This window comes from Epinephelus moara, chromosome 6 (assembly GCF_006386435.1).
Source record: "Epinephelus moara isolate mb chromosome 6, YSFRI_EMoa_1.0, whole genome shotgun sequence".
NCBI classification, from domain to species: Eukaryota; Metazoa; Chordata; class Actinopteri; order Perciformes; family Serranidae; genus Epinephelus; species Epinephelus moara.
This window is the reverse complement of record NC_065511.1, coordinates 24662626-24680099: the sequence shown is the minus strand read 5'-3', so window position 1 is coordinate 24680099 and position 17474 is coordinate 24662626. Positions and strand designations below refer to the sequence as shown.

Genomic DNA, 17474 nt, shown 5'->3' with positions numbered 1-17474 from the left:
CCCCCCCCCCCCCCCCCCCCATTCATGTCTATCTCCAGCTGTCTTTATAAGGCAAAAAAAAGATCTTAAAGTTGCTCAGTGGCGCATAAAGCCAAAAATGGTCACCTATTGTGCATAAATTGAACAGGATGATGGGGGTCCATAGAGCAGACGCACTAGAGACCTCTGCTTGGCAAGCCGGCACCTTCTGGTTTAGCGCTCGACTAACTTGATTGAAGTTAAAATGATGCCATCAAGTGGCTGTTCTAGACTTATCAAATGCTATCAGACATATTGGATCAAATTCTAATAGTGAAACAAGTCATTTCATGGGAGTGACGCTCCAAAAATGTATCACTAATTTACAGATATCTCTTTCGCCATGTAAGGGTTAGGGTTAGGGTTGGGCCACAGGGCATCATGTGATGGATGTAATTTTTGACCGCAATGAAAATTGGCTCCAAAGCCCGATGCACTTCCCGAGGACCTAGTCAAGCAGCACATACTTGTTAATGCATCTGTATATCCCACTGGCTAGCATGTTGATGGCGGCCTGTACTGCGTTCATACGGTGGTCAAGGCTGATTTTGGGACTGCGTCATAGTGGAAGCGTAGCGCCCACACTCTGGTTCACCCCTGGTGTAACACTGTTACCCCTGTCAGCACTGTTGTTGTTTAGCACTGTTTATGGACTTAGCACTGTTAGCAGCTAGCCGCCGGCTAAGCCACCTCCATGTTGTGAACCACATCAAGACAACTCCTACATTCTGAATTTCGCAAACATCCCCTTTAAATGCACTGCATCTTGCATATTGTGTACCAGATGAGTAGGGTATCCATTGTGATGTCTATTTTTACATCCAAAAGCACCAATATGTTGCTCCTTACACTGGTACAATACAATGTTGGATGCATAAAAATGATCTACTTTAGGTATTTGTGCTGCAAGATGAGCACAGAAAATTAGCACCAGGAATGTAAATGATATTTTAATTTGTTCATTAACAGAGGGTTGTTGGTCATGCATGAAAGATAATAATTAAAGTAATGATCAGCAACATTTTCATTTAATTAAATTTTCATTTTGCTGCTGTCTATCTGCGATTGATATTACAAAATAGTGATTCAACCACGCCTGCCACTTGGTGGATGTGTCTCTAACGAACATCCTTTGGTGCACAAGAAGTGATTTATTTTACATTTTCAGGAACAGTGGTTAGTTTGGAATAAAAGGAAGTAACAGATCATTAGATTAAAAGGAAACAGACCTGGAGAAGCCTAAAGTTCAGCAACATAAAGTAATAAAAACTTTCCTGGCTGCCAGTTAATCTCTGTTGTTTATCATCAGTTCATTTGTTTGCATGATTTCTGGGCTGTCTGCCACTATCATTGTCTCTGCCATGCTTGCAACTTATTTGAATTACTCTCGGGTCCTGGCCTTTTGAAACAATCTAACAGCACATGAAGGCATCGGCACTGTGCTGCGTCACTCATGGGTGTTTCTCTTCTGACTCACTCTCTCAGCTCAAACAGCAACAAGGCCAGTGATATTTTTAATCAAGCACCGAAACACTTCTGATGTCTTGAACAACTCAGTGTGGGAACCTGAACGCAATCCATCTCTCTGTTGGCTGCTGTCATTTTATACTCTGCTCCCCTGTGAAAATTGTGTAAAGGCAGTCCAGCGAGACTGATCAGGACCATATTGATTTGATTCACTGTAATTTATTGGCCAGAGCGTTCTTGTGTGGTAGCTTGGTATGCCAGTAAAAGGGCATTGAAAATTCAGCCTGAGTTTCCCAGCCTGAATCTGGAATATCAACACAAACAAGGGGGAGGACCGGCAGCCAAATACAAAAACACAGATTTTGTTTTTCCATCTTCACTCACATACAGACTACAAATGGACAAACAGCATACAAGAGTTAAATGCCTGTAAAATCAATGGCCTCTTAACATTTGTTTTTGAAAAATTGCCTATGCACCGCTGACTCTTGAGAAGAGACAGCAAATATGATTTCGACACGGCTTACGTTAAGTCAGGCCAACAAAAACACAAAATAGATGTTTAGCTTGGGATCACTTACAATCCAAAAAACATGGTGTGAAATTTACGAAGGAGAAAAGAGTGTGTACCTTACTAATGGGTTTTTACCCCCTGAGCCCGGTCTTTGTGTATTTATAGATTTTGTTCTCTGCAGTGAAGAAAGAAGCATTCAGATCCTTTTGCTTAACTTCAAGTACCAATACTTCAGTTTAAAAATACTCGATTACTAGTAAAAGTCCTGCATTGAAACTCCCAGTAAAAGTATGAAAATATTAGCGTAATCTTCTGAAAGGGACAGTTCACCCTAAAATCAAAAATACATATTTTTCCTCTTCCCCGTGGTGCTGATTATCAGTCTAGATTGTTTTGGTGTGAGTTGCCCAGTGTTGGAAATATCTGATGTAGATATGTCTGCCTTCTCTCCAATATAATGGAACTAGATGGCTCTTGGCTTGTGGTGCTCAAAGCGCCAAAAAATACTTTTGAAAAACTCAACAGCAATGTCTCTTTACAGTAATCATGACCCGCTTACTGGAGATAATCCACAGACCTTGTTGTGAGCAGTTTCATGTAGGAACTGTGTCACCACAACGCCACACATCTGCTGCTAACGAGGGTTTTCCATAAGTGCCAGTTGTCGACTAGATAGTCGTACATTAAAAGATTTCCAGCTGACTACGTTCTTACTGTTTCAAGTCAAGTTAAAGTCACATTTTAGATTTTGGTGGTGTTTTTTTAACTATATCTTTTAACCGTATGAAGGATTTTAGTCATTGGATGTCTGGATCTTATCAGAGGAACAACAGCATCGGAGAAACATTTATATTTAACTTGAAACGGCTGTATTCAGTTTTTGTACCTGTTTTAATTATCGGGTCTGTTTGATGGATGAGGAGAAGACCTCTGTGGATTCTGCTCCTGAGGCCTGTACTATGAATCAAAATTTGTGGTTACGTTGTAGCAGGATAAATCACTGTAGTAATTTATGCTGAACAGCTCACCTGCTCTGAAGCAGGCTCAGGATCAGATCACAACCTGTCAACACACGAAACACTGACTGACTGATCACTGGGAAAAAAAATATCCTGATATTGGTCAAAAATCCTAAGTGACATGTAAAAAGAGTATTTAAACAATAATTTTATTGTTCCAGGGTTTCTATTGCCACTCTGGATTACACAGAGCTTCCAACAAAACAGATAGTTTATGACACTAAACACAGTGATGACTTTAGCTGCATTTTAACTGTGCAAAGCTTATGTTTAATAGCTGATAGTGAGGCTTGTTTTTACAGCTCAGAATAACATGAGACAGCTGTGTGACAACTGGAAGTAAAAATGAAAGACTTTTTTATTAGAAAAATAATACACACACTGTTTATTGGCTCCTGTGATTATAAATACAACATTTTCACCCAGCTGGATACACCATGCACTTATGGAAAACACTGTGCTAGCTCATCTAGCACCACTGAGCTAGCTAATATTATAGCTAAGCTGTGGAGGACGCCATTAATGTTTACATCTCATGAGCCTCTCATCCATGAGTAGATGCATGCTTCCCTCTACATGTTGATTTGGTTTGTGGGTACTCACAACAAGGTCTGTGGATTAACCGAGTCATGATTACTGAAAAGAGACATTGTTGTTGACTTTTTCAAATCAATTCTTTTGGCGCTTTGAGCACCACAGGCTGAGTGCCATCTAGTTCTATTATATTTGAGAGAAGGCAGACATCTCTATGACCGTTATCTCCAACACTCTGCAACTCACACTAAAACAATCAACACCACAGGTAAGAGGAAAAATAGCTATGTATTTTCGATATCGGGGTGAACTGTCCCTTTTTTAAATTATCAAAAGTAAAAGTACTTCTACTGCAGATAAATGGCACCTGTAACTAATTATTATTATATGGCATTATTAGATTGTCAATACTGATACTCATGGATGTGTGAAGTGCATTTTACTGTTGTAGGTGCTTAAAGTGGAGCTAATGTGAGCTAGCCTACTTTACTAGGGCTGGAAAACATTTTGATTGTATATTGGTATCAGGATATGAGACTAGGTGTCGTCTTAGAGGCTGCATTACAGCAAAGGGATGCAGTTTTCTAAACTTGACTGTTCTAGCTGTTGTGTTATTTTCCTTTACACAGTTAGTCATAATATCCACATTACTGATGATTATGTATCAAATATCTCATTGTGTAAATATTTTGTGAAAGCACCAACCCTACAATATCAATAAATTGCAGTAGCGATATTGAGGTTTTAACACTGATAATTGAATTTCTTAGCCCAGCCCCACTGATACTGATATGTAGTTTAGTCCTGTGGTTCTGAATATAGGTCAGGGGTCAGAGGCCAGAAAGTATTGGAATCACTGGTTTGATCTTTGGTAATACATTGTGTTTTGTATGCTTATTTGTTTTTAATGTAAAATGTTAATTTGCAAAGTATGAGTAATAACCTAGCTGTCAAAAAATATACATATAAAATATATAGAAAAAACTATAAAATATAAAACATTTTATTATATACATCTGAAGTGTGGTGGTTTAGCAAGATAAAGTAACATAAAATTGAAATACTAAAGTACAACTAGCTACTAATTGTTCTGAACTATTGTACTTGAACCAATTAACGTGCTTAATTACTTTCCACCACTTGTTCTCTCTCCTTTAATTTTCTGTTTAGCCCTCCTCTCTGCCAGGGTGCTGGCTCAGGACCAGATCCAGATCCAGTTTCAGACAGACCCGTTGCTGGTTCAAACTGGTACAGAGGTAGTGTTCACAGTGCTGACAGTATCCCAGGTTTTCTCCATGGAATGGCAGTACCAAGGAGGAGTCACTCTGGGCGTGTGGAGCGGAGGAGCCCCATCTATTAACCCAGTTGCCCAGTTCCAGGGCCGGGTCACCATCACTGCCACCCGGCTCCGAATCGGAGGCGCCCAGCTCCGAGACGCGGGGAACTACACGGTGGTAGTGACCCCCCTCGCTACAACAGGCCTGACCACTAACTCCAGATCGATACAGCTGAGGGTGTTTGGTAAGAGATAAAGAAGTGTGTCTGTGAGTTCACTTTAGAGGGAAGAAGAAGAAGAGGAGGAGGTGGGAGGGGCGGTGAAGTGTGCGGTAGAGGATGGTTTTGAGGGAAGCGATAATGTTAAGGAGGAACAGAAGGGAGTAAAGAGAGAAGAGGGAGGATTTGGGGAGTAAGAGAATTAGTCTGGGAGGTATAATGAAATTAGTGACCCATAGTAGGCGAGGTAAAATTAATGAAAAAGGAGGAGGGGATGAAGCCAGTGGCTCAGGGCTTTATGCTAATAAAACCCATTTGATATGCAGTGCTCATGCTCTTAGATGTTTGATATTGTAGCTGTCTAAATGTAGCGTTACATTTACATACAGTACATACAGCACTGCGATGAAGCCTGAGCAGCTGAGTGTCTCTTTATTTTCAGTCATCAGCCCACGCTGGAGATGACACTACAGTCTTTCTCATTCCTCTTACCGCCAGTGCTAATAGGGTGGCAGGGCGACCAAACTGTTAGAAGCACTACTCTGTTATTGCTGAAAGGTCACATCCTCCAAACTCACAGCAGCTACATGTAGTTCCTGTCGTGGAACATCCGCATCCTTGAGCACGACTCTCAACCTCCTACCTACTCACTTATAACTCTGGAAATGAGCAAAAGCTTAAAATCCTAAAATATGAAATGCTTCTGCTGAGTCACAGGCAAGCGGAAAGTCTGTAAAAATGCAAGTGATTAAAGCTGTTTGTTTGGATGTTTTTGTTTATTTGCCGATGCTGCTGCGGTTCTCCTTTAGTCTCAGCCTCCTCCGTCCGCACGCCCCCCTCTTCTCCCTCTCCAATTATTTAACTTAGGCTGGCCGCCAAGAGGCATCTCGGCTACCACTCACACCGTCTGCCCCCTTATTCGCCATCTGTGCCTCTATCTGAATCCTGTCCCTTCTCAGCTCTCACTTGCTTTGATTACAACAAATTATCCTCAACAGAAACATAAAACTGCCCTCTATTGTTCCGTCACTCCAACTTTTGAAGTGAGCTCTCTCATCCTCTACTGCTCGCTACCTACAGTCATTTAGTCAGCCTTTTTTCTGTGTAATTCTGCTTTTGCAGCTCTTTGGTAAAACATCTTTTACTCTCCCTGCAGATGCAGTGGACGGGGTGAGTCTGTTTGTTCCTTCGGTGGCGGTGGAGGGGAGAAACGTGTCTCTGCAGTGTACGTGGACGTCTGGGACAGAGACTACTGTCCGGTGGGGCAAAGGAGGCGTAGCCATCACCCCGGACTCCAGGATTACCATCTCTGATGGCTCTCTTGTCATCAACCCAGCCCAGCGGGGTGATGCCGGGGACTACACATGTACCGTCAGCAACCCTGTCAGCGCCCAAACTGCCACAAAGAGCCTCACTGTCTACTGTGAGTTTGCACTGATCAGGACAAGTGGCAGCTAATCTGCTGGAGCCACTGCAAATAGCAGTAGCTTATCTGCTCTATCTACACTGCACTGCTTACAGTGTGCTGAATTGCACCCGGATTGCACAGAACATTCTTCCATAAGCTTATCGTACGGCCTCTAGCTTCGTCTTGATTGCATCCTGATCGACAGTCTCACAGTAATGTCCCAACACACCCAATCACCCACCAGCAAAGTAAAGTGGCCAGATTGTTGTCTTCTAACATCAGAGGTTTCTTAACCCTGATGAAAAACACATCAGATTGTACATGCTGTTCAAATCAATACATGCCAAAAAAGAATGTGCTTTTAAGTCATGTTTAATTTTGAGTCACCACTTTCTGTGGCCACAAAAGTGTTCCTCCCAGACACTGGACTTTAATTTGGTCATATAATATTAATCTGTAACATCACCACCCCCACAGGGTCTGTTGCAGTCCTGCTTTCTGATTGAAGCTCATGAAACTAGGGGTGCAACTAACAATTACGTTCATTATCAGTTCATCTCTTTAGTCTATGAATTATCAGAAAATAGTGAAAAACACTTTTTCGTACGTTGTGGTGAAGACATAATCACTGCTTGGACGACATGTCTTTGACTCAATGAAACACTACATTTATGTACTGTGCAGTAGTCGCAGTGAGGTGGTTTTGGTGGACGGTGGTCATACAAAGTGCAGGACTGTGACATCAGAACCCCGGGTTCACGTCCACGATCTGTCTGTGGTTGAGTTTAGGCATCAAAAGCACTTTGATTACGGTTAGGAAAAGACTGGTTTTGCAACCAAATCAACCAACCACAGCTTGTAGAACTATGGTGGTTGACGCAAAAACAGGAGAACTAGAATCAGTTTTTGATTTGTCCATTCTGGGCTATTGTAGCAACAACATGGCAGACTCTGTGGAAGAGAACTCTCTCCTTATATAGATATAAACAGCTCATTCTAAGCCAACAAAAACACAACAACTCTCAATTTCAGATGATTATTCACCAAAGACAGCATAGTTACGAATATTATGTTGATTTTCTGCCACTAGATAACCCTTTATCCTATACACTGGACCTTCAAATGTTAGTAAAAACAGGTAATAATAAAAACTAATGCTGTTGAACCAAACAAAACATTGGAAAAACAAATGAAATATGTTCAGTATCCACATTTTTACGACTTGACAGCTTGAGTAATTAGCAACATTTCCTCATTATGTTAATAGAAAACAATTTACTCTGCATTATGTTTCGTTTTCCTCATAAAACATTTACTGTTTCAGATTAGTTGCATATAAACATAATCTCTAGGGGAAGGGGCTGCTCCCAGAAGCTAATGTGAGGTCTTGAATTTGATTCACAGTATATGTAACAGAACAAAAGCCGCATCCTCACATTTGAGAAGCTACACACATTTTGGAAATACCATTATTCTGTTTAATGCTGAAACACTCTTGACGCCACTCTCACATTTGTCTGTTAAATTTAAAGCTTGAACCAGCAGCCAGTTAGCTTAGCTTAGCATAAAGACTGGATTCCTGGGTAAACATTGCTGTTTACCAAGTTTTTTTTCTTGTTCACTTAATCCTTACATAAACTGAAGTGTAATTCCTACAAGTTGTGGTTTTACATTGGGTTATGTGCTGGACTATATCACAGCCAAGTGTAGTACCTTGTCACTCTGAAGTTGCCAGGCAACCAGCAGAGACTCCAGTAAGTCAGAGAATAAGCATAATTCCCAAAATGTTGAACTATATCCTTGAATAAACCTGTTGTACTTTTTTGATTTCCTCATACAGCTTATAATACAAGTCATTTTACACTAAGATCAATACTGCATGGAGATATTTCATCAAACTGTGTTGATCAGCAGGCTGCAGTAACTTGTCTGGGATGACTCTCTTCATTATGCAGTACTCCCCTCAGCCTCTGCAGGATTTTGAGTGAGCTATGACCGTTGCCTGCCACTCAGGTTCTTCTGTAAACATGACTTGTTGAGACGCATGTTTATCCAAGAAGTGGCAGCCATCGGGATTTTAGATTTAACATCCAACCTGAAAGTGCACAGTCCCTTAATACGCTGACTGAAGGGGCTCATCAAAATGCTTTAGCCAGACGAGGTGACTTAAACCCCAGAATTGACAAAATGATAAACCCTTAAGCAGGTTATATAATCTGTGCCTTAGAGCCAGCTTTTTAGGAATACAGATTCTCCTTGTTGCACTTGTAAACGAAATGTTTTTGATGCTGATAACGATGTCCTCTGATCATCAACAAACCAGATGGCCCCGACACCCCTGTGCTGACCAAGGACACCTCAAAAGACTGCGTCGGGGGAGGCGATGTGCTGGTCGGACAGACGGTGCGTCTCACCTGCATGTCTGACTCGCTGCCCCCTGCCCTCTTCTCATGGCAACGTGACGGACAGACGGTCGCATCTGGCCAGCCGGACAGCGGGGTGCTCAGCCTTCAGACTTTCTCTACGGATGAGAGCGGCCAGTACGTCTGCACGGCCAGAAACAGCATCACTGGAGGCACGTCGGAGCAGGGGACAGACTTAGCCATCGTAGGTGAGTTATGGTGGGCGCTGACCTCTCTGTGACTGATAATGATGACAGTTGGTTTTGGACTCCATCCCTGTATCTGTCTTCAGGACAGGAGAGGGACAGAAAGTATCCTGGGAGATTGATCTGGTGAGAATGTGGTCAAAGTCATTCAGTGACTTTCATACACACACGCTCTCCTCCTTTTATTTTCATTTCTTTTTTGACTCTGTCTCCCTCTCTTTGCTATTTATCATCCATTTTTACAATCTTCCCCTCCTCTTGTCCGTCTGAGCTGCAGACTCATTATCTTTATTAATTCCCCCCCTTTGACACCATTTTTTCTATTTCAGCCACATGTCTAAATGCAGGGGAAGTGGCGGGGATTGTGATTGGCTCTTTGCTCCTGCTCTTAATCATCATCCTCCTCATCGTGCTCATTGTCTTTCTCGTGCGAAGGAGGGGTAAGTCTCTTTGTGCGATGTCTTGTTTGTCCACTTTGTAATTTGATTCAGATACGTCACAAAAGGCTTTTTGATGATCCCTATTTCCATCTGTGCTTTACATAATAGCTCAGGCCTCTTGCAGTAAAATGATTTCTTTTCGGTATTTCTATTATTACAGGACGACAGAGACAAAATGATACTACTGTGCTTGTGCAGAAGAACAACCCAAATCCCAGGCCTTTAGTAAGCCGCAGTAAAGTTTACATATGATTCACTGTTGATTTTGTCTTCATCTTATCCATGTAATAGTGCTGAAGGGATTTTCACAAATTAACCCTCTCCCTCCATCTTTCTTTTGCTGTCTCTTCTCTCTCTCCCCTCATTTTTCATCTGCTCCCATTAAGCCTCCAGAACCACAACCTAATGGTGCAAGGGATTTGGGCCAAGGTCCCCACCCCCCCCTCTTTTACGTGAACTCACACACGCGCAACTTATACAGAGCCCCGCATGAAAGCCGTGGCAACCCGCAGACACTGGCGCTGGAAGGGTTGCATAACTCCGACCCACACCGACACAATGGTCGTACCCACACAAATGGACTCCCACACAATGCCTCTCAAAATGGCAGTGCATTCCCACACAATGGCAATGACAACCCGGCTTTCACACACACTGATGCTCAGAATCCAAACACACAGCAGCAAAATCCTAACATTGTCATTCAGACTGGCGCTGCCCAGGGCGGCGCCCAGCCGTCGGCGGTCCACGTCAACCTTAACACGCTGCCACAATCTGCCCAGCAAGGCAACAACAGTGCACAAATGCCCACCATTCATGTCAATCTTAACTCGTACCCAACCAATGGCCAACAGAGTCAGCAAGACAACTCATTTCCTCTTCCCAATACAGCCAGTTATAATGCTTCACAACCCCCCCAACAAAACCTGACACATACGGGGCAGCCAGATCCCAGATTGCAAAGTGGGCAATCCTATCCTAATCCTACTGACCCCCAGGTGAATGATAACGTAGAAGCAGGTCTACTAGATCGGCTTGGACTTATCCCGACTGGATACACACATCATAACAGAAATAACACTCCTCAGCGAAATGCCAACACACAGACGTACCAGCTGGAGCAAGAGCCTCGTCACAGGTCTGATAGAAACTCCTGGGATCTCCTCCGAGGGACACCGGCGTACCCCACTGGCACGCGTCAGAGAGGACACACATCATCTGAGGACACCTCTGACACTACAGGCTACACTTCCCATCCTCCCATACGGGACGCAAGAATGCCGAGCAGATCTCAGCCACGAACTGAGAGCAGAAGCACTTCCCGCAGCAGAGCTCCACCCAGACGAGATACACCATCAGTGGACAGACAGACACGGAGTCGCTCGGCTGATCTCCGAGGCCCAAACACTCGCAGTGTAACACAGCTTGAGGCTGAACACCACACACAGAGAAGCCCCCACACACAAAGGAGGAGCGCTCAGCGAGACATCAGTGGTCCGCCTCGTAGCCAGACTGCCCCCAGGCAGGAAGCCACACACAGAAATAACCCCCAGGCACTACCTCTCATGAGCCAGCAGGCCTCTGTAGGCCGCTCTGCTGTGTCACAAGGACCAGTGAAACAACAGGCAGCGACTGCACCGCGGGGTGTGGATTCAAGAGCTTTGGCTGATCCTAATCACCTTCCACAGGCACACGTGGCCCAGCAACACAGAGCAGAACCGATCCAAACACCACCACAAGGTCTGGGCAAACAGACACAGCCTGTCATAAATGGTGCCAGTCAACCTCGCCAAGGAGGCACTGCTCCAGTCCCGTACTCTCCTGCCCAACGTAATCCCAGTACCCTAACCCAGGCTGCACTTACAGCCCACACCGAGAGGACTCAGACATTTCAGAATCGGAGACAACAGACCCAGGCCGCCCTGCTCCACCCTGGACCACAGGCACGTGTCCCTGTTGCTGGGGCTCAGCACCCACCAACTCCTCCTCCTGTTATCCCCCTCGAACAGTTTCAGACCCTCCCCAAGAAACACACCCAGCACAGATCCCCAATTAGAGGCCCTCAGCCCCCCAGACCACCTGTTAACATACCTGTGGCTCAACGACCCCGACCAGCACAACACAGGCCCGCCAACCATCATCACCATCCTGGAAATGGCCACGTGCATGTCAATGCACACAGACACGCTCATGCTCGTGGCCACGGGCACCCTGCCCACTTCACCCACCCACAGCAGGTGAGTGAGACTCAGCATGATGGTTTGAAACCGCAGCCAACAGTAGCCATATGTTTACTGATATTACAGACTTCCAGCACACGGCTCTCTCAGATGTGCACTTAAGGCTGTCATGTCATGTCGCTCTTCCCGTGTACTTGCATGTGTGCATTGTTACAGGCCTGCTTCTACCTGCACTATCTGCTCAACGGTTTGTGTTTTTGTCTGTAGTGTGCATTTCTTGAAGGATGCTTGACAGCTCTTGTAAATGGATGTTGCATTTTTACGATTGACAGTCTTCTCGTTGCCATGAAAATGTATTTAGTCTTGAGTGTTTGTGACACCGTGGCAGTTTTTAAAAGTAGCATTGTGTGTCAGAGGTTCTGCCTCTTCTGCATGACATGCTGGCAATGAAGGGCTTGTTGTGTCTTTCCAGCATCAGACTCACAGAGGGAGACCAAGATGATGACAGATGTCAGCAGACTACACTCCACAACTGTCCCGCATCCACTGTCACAGACAAACAGCTGACAGACGTGATCCAATATACCACCGAGCGAGACTGACTGCACAAGGTTCTGCTCTCAAAAAAAGCTGTCATACCCTGGAATCTGAGTCAGAAAGTCAGTTTTTTTTATGAAAGAAATGAGCATGTCTCCCATGGGGATGATGAAATGTAACTTTTTGGAAATCAGTCCTGCTTTCTTAGAAAGAAATGACAAATTGTCTCAAAAGAGGCTCGAACTGCACCTCTTTAAAATGTACTGAATTAAATAAGCAAAATGATACTGAGAGTTTTAGATAAAATGCTCCCCCATCAACAACCTCTCTCTCCAAGCATGCACACACGCACACACACACACACACACACACACACACACACACACACACACACACACACACGTACTATACAATTTTACTTCTGAAGCACTGGTCATGCATCAAACTTTGCCAAGAGCCTGCTCAGAGTAGACAAGTTCAGTGATCCATGGCTCTTGACCAAGCCCACATCCTCTCATCCATTCGTCATCGAAACTAAACAACACTACCTTGACAAAATGCCCTTGATGTGCCTGTATGAATATCTGTGCATGATCTAATAGACAATAAATGAGAGGGGACTCGGCCCCTGTGAACAGTGACAATTATGAAAGAAGAAATTAGCCGTAGGGTTGGTCTTCATGTTCATGGAACTATTTATTTTGCGCCTTCTGTTTACAGATGCCTCTTATGACACTTCTCAATTAAGGGGATTCGCCTCAGCGGCGCTCAGAAGTAATGCTCAGCTAACTATGAAGGGGATCCCACAAATGGATGGGCGCTTATTAATTAAATGCTTTTATGTGACTTAAATGACTTGGAAAATAATCACACCCGTGCATGAATGAGGTCAGCACAAAGACTCGAGCTGCCACGCTTTCTGCTGAAAAAGCACAATGTAACAATTTACTGTCTGCACTGGGTCATACTCGGCACATTAAAACCAATGGGATGTCATTATTACTTTTGCAGATTATGTATTTATTGATTTATAATGTCTGTGTTGTTTTTTTGAGACTCAGGAAACTTGTAAAAATTGATTATTTGGGTATCAATGATATCATTTATGAATAAATGTGGCCAAATTCATAAGGAAGTCTGGTGATATTCTGTATTTCTCTTATTGTCAACAAATCCCGGATTAACTGATCATACTAACAACTATCGCCTGTGCAGACAAAATATGATGTGTCTCTTCTTCAGTCCCTCAGAGCTCCATCATTATCCAAAAACTAAAACACACATCAGTGAGCCTCACGGTCACACAGGGTAACATAGTCCATCATTAGTATAAACATGGGCACTGTGATTTTTCTATCCTGCTGCTGTAAATTCTCACTGGAGCTCCAAACGTGTATTAATCCCCAGCTGAAAATAGACCCAAACATATGCAGTATTTACAGCTGTGTGAGCAACATTTGCAAGAGCTACAGTCCAGCTGTTTGAAGAAATCACTTTGCTATAGGCAAAAAAACCCTATTTATATGCAACCTGTTTTTAAAGATTTAGGTCTTCAGGAGCAACAAATGGGCTGAAAACGAGCGATGCAGCCAAATCCTTCTACTTTATTTCGGTAAAGCACAGATAATGCGATGGAAACAGATATTAATTCTACCCAAAGTTGCTTGTTGTTGTGTTTCAGCCATTATGTTACTTCAGATCACTTCAAATCACTTCATATCACTGTGAATGACCACAAGATGTAGAAAAGTAGTTTAGGCCTGCAGTATCCTCCTGAGACACCAGCTTGTGTTTGGTATGCATTTTTAATTGCTCCTAGCTATTTGGGAATGCAGGACCTGATAAGTATAAAAATGAAGCATTCTTTTTAAACAGGAAGTAGTTTTTGGGAAAAAAAGGTGCCCTAAAATGTGGACAATGGATTTGTTTTTAATAGTTGCAAGTGCGTAATAAATTATAAAACTGTTTATTTCAATACCTGAACGTTGTTGTGCAAAAACAAAATTACAGACACATTTTCCCTGCTCTGTATTCCAGTCTACATATGAATGTCACACCTAATTGGTCCCAGTGTCCTCAAACAAATAATTAACAGCATTTTAGCTTGTTACTATTGCTAACATTGGTCAAATTTATATTCCATATCAAACTACAGATGTTATTTAGCACCATTAAACAAGTTTTAACCATGAAATGTGATCAGGTTTTGTACCTTGTCCACTTTTGTGTCGGGATCAGCTGTGGACTGAGCATGAAAGCGTCCACAAATGAGGACAACAGGTCTAAGTTGAGCAAAATGAAGTATAAGGGGCAGGAAACCCAAAATGTGATGTCCTGTGAATGTGAATGTGATGTGTAAATATATTTAATTATCAATTATGTTCCAATATTAAATCAATTTGATGCTTTGAAGGCACAACAACTGCATTGCCAATGAGTATTAGGTTATTAGTCTTCTATCCGAAAAACAGATAAAGACAGACAGATTGATATGTCAGTTAAACAGACAGAAATACAGATACTGATGTCTCGGTACACCCCCAGTGAGAACCACAGACAGAGAAGGGAGGTCAAATGCACTGTGAGACAAAGTTTTTATCAGACTTGTTGACAATAAGAAACTTTTCTTTAACATCAAAACACATAAACTCAACAATGTAAAGCGGCAGGATCAAATACACAGCACATCTGGTGGCTCCAACCAAACATCTGGTGCATGAGATTTACTTTACTGCCTTAAAAATGGTGCCGTTTTAGGAAAATGAATGCCTCTGTATCGTCTATACAGATGTTGAATATTCATATTCACTGCTACATGCACAGTGTTTATCGTTGCTCCTCAGGAAGGATTTGTATTGTTTGGGCTTCATGAATTGCTCCGAGATCTTATTTTCTCAGTCATAATAAAGATTTTTTGATTATGATCATTTGATTATATGTGTTTGTTTATAGACCTTGGTGAAGTTTACTGTTGAACAAAACCAATTTCGGCACATTGTCTGCCTTATTTCCATCACAGTGAAAGTCGATGAGAGTATTCACAGCAGAATGCACAATCATGACTTTATGTTGCCTCCACTTTCAAAATGAACGCATCCTTCCAAACAGGATCTTTTGATTTTCAGCACAAAACACGTTCTCATGCATGTTGACAGTAAGTCAGACCACAAAAACACCTATTTATTCTGGTGTTCCTCTGAATCACAGAGCTGTTTGCAGTCTGAGCATATTTCTGCTCACTGTGTCTATAGTGCTAATTATGCATGGCGCCTGTGTACACCGAGCGCTGTTGTTGATTTTCCTCAGATGAATCTGTTCCTTCGGCTTGTTGTGGAGGTGCAGAGCGTGTGTTTGGATCACAACTTCATCAGTCTCCCAATCCCCTGCTCCCACTTGTACGTCACCTCTGATGAACAGTCCTGCTGCTCACTATTGGAGACACTTCACGGTAGTCTAGCACTGTAATGAGTGGAGATGGAGTGCATTTGAGTACCTGGTACTAGAAAGGGTTGCGGCATTGCCTCCTGGTTCCAGATGAAAGCTGTGATTTATGAAAAGTTTGGAGCCGTTTTACGAATACCACTTTGTATACTATACCCTTCCTGCTGTCTTTGGCATGAAGTGTGTTGTTTATGGCCTAAACAACTGAAATTACAAGACTCTCTGTAGTCTTGAAACACACAACCCAGTAAACCTCAAACGCTGATGTGGCCTCCTTCCCTGAGCCAATTTGCATGTAAATCTGCTCGTGTTGTTTTAGTATACTGATTTACCATGATTTACTGTGACTGCCGCAAGTAATTGTAATTGTTTACGCATCCCTTTGGAGGCATAAATTAAAGGCAAACATAGCTCAAGAGCGGTGTGTGCAAATAGGGCATTTTTTTGTATTGATGAATGCTCGTTTTGGTGCGTGTCAAACTGCAGCGGAAAGCTTTCCTGCCTCAAGTGTGCAGACAGCCAGTGTTGATTTTACTCAAGAGACTGCAGTAGATTTGCACAGGAAAACTTAATACCACAAGATGGCCAATATAATCCTAATCCAATTTTAATTTAAATTCAGTCCAGCTCAGCAAGCGCACATATTTTTATAGATTTGATGGCATTTATAGTTTGAAATAACATAGGAGGTGCCATAAGGCCCAGACTGAATTTAGTCCAATTACCTAGCAGCTCCGAGTGAATACAAATTCATGATGCAGCCTCTCTTTTGTTCAACCCAGTGATGGTGATTATTCCTCACCACCAGGGGGAAAAAGAGAGGTCAGGCATGATAGCCCTCATAAGTCCATATCATCATTGAAGTGAACTGGTAAGTCCTTTGAGATCCATGTGTCCATCCCTGTCAAAGTGTCCTTGAGCAAGACACTGAACCACTGCCTCTGTGCACTGACCCCCTTTAGTGAAATGTCACATGAATACGAGTCTCAGAGGAATATGAAATGAAACAAATTTATGATTAAACTTTACACACCAGGGGCAGCTGAACAAAAAAACCCTCAACATTTTCAGTGTGACAGCATGACCCTGAATTTATAGCTTCAGTCTGTGCCACAGCCATCTATTCAGTCAAAATGTCCTTGAGCAGGACAGTGAATCCCCAACAGTTCACTGACTGTAAATCGCTCTCGATGGGAGTGCATAAAATGTAAATCACACACCCAAACTGCTCTGTGGCAGGCAGGGACTCCATGCCTCGTCATCCCACAAGGGGGAGCCATGTGAGAGGATTTTTGCTGAGGTTATCTATCGATCACTTCCCACCATTTTTTCTCCTCAAGGCCTTCGCCATCTGTGCAACTTTGATGATGAGTGCTGAAATTAAAATACAAGCCATAGGCGAAGTTATTCTTCTCTGTAGTCCAGCACACCAAGAAAGCACAAGGAAAAAAAAACAATACAGTCATGTGCAGCGACAAGGAAATCCTCAGTTGTCACAAGCTTGTTTATAGACGCTTAAAGGTGAACTGCTGCCTTCAGGGATACATATCAAACACAAGAACTTCAAAGAGCGCTGTGTTTAATCGTAATCTTTTGTTGATTCGGTTGAGCGTAACATGTTGTGTTTCATACTGTCACCACGCTTTCTCTTTTAAATAAAGACAGGCTTATTTACAGATATTTCTCTGCAAAATAAATCAGAAACAAGCCCAGGGAGCTCTTGTTGAAATTCAGCATTTTGAAACCTTTTTTCAACAGATCTTTGATATCCTCGGTGGCATTAAAATACAACTGGGAAAAATCAGTTTGTCAAA

The 17474-nt window shown here is 42.8% G+C and overlaps 2 protein-coding genes across 2 annotated transcripts in view; one reads left to right on the top strand and one right to left on the bottom strand.

The window, feature by feature from the left end:
* Positions 1–15100, top strand: part of si:dkeyp-97a10.3 (serine/arginine repetitive matrix protein 1) — a 16830-nt gene extending 1730 nt beyond the window's left edge. Inside the window, exons 3-9 of the mRNA XM_050047061.1 lie at positions 4723–5073; positions 6203–6469; positions 8778–9065; positions 9392–9502; positions 9663–9727; positions 9889–11739; positions 12155–15100. Of these exons, the coding sequence (XP_049903018.1) occupies positions 4723–5073; positions 6203–6469; positions 8778–9065; positions 9392–9502; positions 9663–9727; positions 9889–11739; positions 12155–12184 (2963 nt within the window). The 3' untranslated portion in view covers positions 12185–15100. The remainder of the gene's footprint in view (positions 1–4722; positions 5074–6202; positions 6470–8777; positions 9066–9391; positions 9503–9662; positions 9728–9888; positions 11740–12154) is intronic.
* The window catches only part of si:dkeyp-97a10.2 (uncharacterized), a 36042-nt gene that overhangs the window by 16244 nt on the left and 2324 nt on the right, over positions 1–17474 (bottom strand). The window lies entirely within an intron of this gene.